Here is a 2,127-nt window from a genome sequence, read left to right on the forward strand (position 1 = left end):
TAGTTATATTTTTACTATTATTATTTATATAGCTAGTTATTGATTTTAATAGCCTTTTCTATATACTTACTTAACTAAGTAGATTTTTCTTCCTTATAGAGTTTATCTTTAATATCCTCTTTAAGTCTATTATAAAAGTAAGTTATTAGAAACTTATCTTTTTAATTAAAGTAAATAGTAATCTACTTAAACTTAGTTATATATTTAGTAGTAGATCTCTTTTAGTTTAACTTTTTAAGTTATTAAATTATAATTTATTATTTATCTAGTTTTTTAAAAGCTTTTTTAAAAGCTTTTTTAAATATTTTATAGTTATTAAAGATTTTAATAATTTTAGCTTTTTATCTAATTTTATTATTTTCTAAATAGTTTTAGAGAATTAGTTTAAACTAAGTAAGTATATTATCTATAAGATATTAGGCTATAGTAGTAATCTTATTAGCTTTAGTATAGAACTGGTTTTTATAATATTATAAGAAAGTTCTTATCTAAGTTAAAAATTCTTATAGCTTTTATTAGTTTCCTCTATACTTTTTAGATATAGTAATCTTAAGTTTAAATACTATAAGTATAGTAAGTATAGAAGGAATATCTCCTCCTCTAGCTATAATATTAGTATTTAACTACTAGATTATCTAATCTAGCTAGATAATTTATTACTTAATCTAGGTATTAATATCTTATTATTAAATAGTAAAGTTCTTAGTATTTCTTATCTTAGTAATCTATCTTTTAATCTTAATATATACTTCTTTAATAATAGTAATATAGTTATAGTTATTATCTAAGTTTTTATTAACCTCTATAATAGGTATAGTTATTTTATATATCTTAATTTTATTATCTAACTTAGAGGAAGTCTTTTCTTTTATAAGTACTATAATTTCTAGATATTAGTACTACTTAATAGAGTTACTTATTAAATAGGAGTAGTTAATATATTATAATCTTAATACTAGCCTATTAATAGTATTAAGTAGATATAACTAGTAATAGGATTAAGGTAGTTATCTATTAGTAGTAGAGTAAGGTAGTTAAGTAGTATTTATAAAATATAGGTAAGAAGTGTATATTTAAGTGTAGGGGTGTTATTATATTTAAATTGACTACTAGGGAGTCTTAAAAGATAAACTAGATATATAGTAGAACTTGTAGTTTATATAGATATTTCCCTTCTAAGCTCCCCTAGGGTTAGTTATACTTTTAATTAACTGGTTAGTTGGTTGTAGGTGTAACTGTCCTATTAAACTTCTGTTTAACTGATTAGTTGGACTTGGTCTTATCTAACTCCTTTATTATATGATCCATTATTCTGCAGTGCCACACCACTTCCTCATGACTTGGTCGCGGCCATGTTGTGACACCAGTACCCTTGACTCTTTCTTCACATCACAGCCAGATATACCATTTTCCCTACCTTCTTCACCCAATTATACCAAATTCAGAGGCAGGTCTGCCATCAAAACAGCAGCCATACCACTCGCCATTGCAACTCCCCGCAATGCGGAGCACCTGTCCCTTCTCGTCAAACATCTCTCATTCAACCGGGTTCCGTTTGTTGTCCGCTCCGGTGGAAACAATTTATTTGGGAAGTCTATGGTCGACGGCGCTGTGATTATCGACATGCGCCACTTATCGTACTGTCGCATCCACGACGACAAGAACCTGGCAAGTATCGGAGGCGGGATTCTCATGGCCGACTTGATCACCGCCCTTGGCAGAGAAGGTCTTTCCACCGCAACTGGCATGGTCCCATGGATCGGCTTTACTGGATGGTCTACATATGGAGGTTACGGGCCATTCGCTAGGAAATTTGGCCTGGGGTTTGAACAGATTGTTGCTGCAAAGCTTGTCAATTGGGAAGGCAAGGTCATTGAGGCTGATGAGGACTTGCTCAAGGGAATCAAGGGCGCCGGCGGCTCATTCGGTGTGATTGTAGAGCTGACAATCAGGACGTACCCGCTGAAGCAAGTAAGTTTTGTTCTGCCAAGTTTCAAATTGATTAAGCTAGGTACTGACCTTGCTATATTTGCTCTCTGGACGTGTGGTGTTCGACGCTACAGACGTCAAGGCCACGATTGGCCGAGTGCTAAGTTGGACCCCCTACTTTCGGCCACCCCCCCCTTT

General features: G+C 32.6%; 1 protein-coding gene across 1 annotated transcript; it reads left to right on the forward strand.

Annotated features, from left to right (window-relative positions):
* Positions 1 to 1,623: 1,623 nt before the first annotated feature.
* On the forward strand, positions 1,624 to 2,093 carry SAPIO_CDS5175 (Cannabidiolic acid synthase; the record flags this gene model as incomplete). The annotated part of the gene is made up of 2 exons (XM_016787556.1): positions 1,624 to 1,971; positions 2,064 to 2,093. 2 exons carry the CDS (start codon positions 1,624 to 1,626, stop codon positions 2,091 to 2,093), a joined length of 378 nt encoding a protein of 125 aa, XP_016642887.1.
* Positions 2,094 to 2,127: the final 34 nt, after the last annotated feature.

This window comes from Scedosporium apiospermum (assembly GCF_000732125.1).
Source record: "Scedosporium apiospermum strain IHEM 14462 chromosome Unknown SEQ_SAPIO_0097, whole genome shotgun sequence".
Taxonomy (NCBI): Eukaryota; Fungi; Ascomycota; class Sordariomycetes; order Microascales; family Microascaceae; genus Scedosporium; species Scedosporium apiospermum.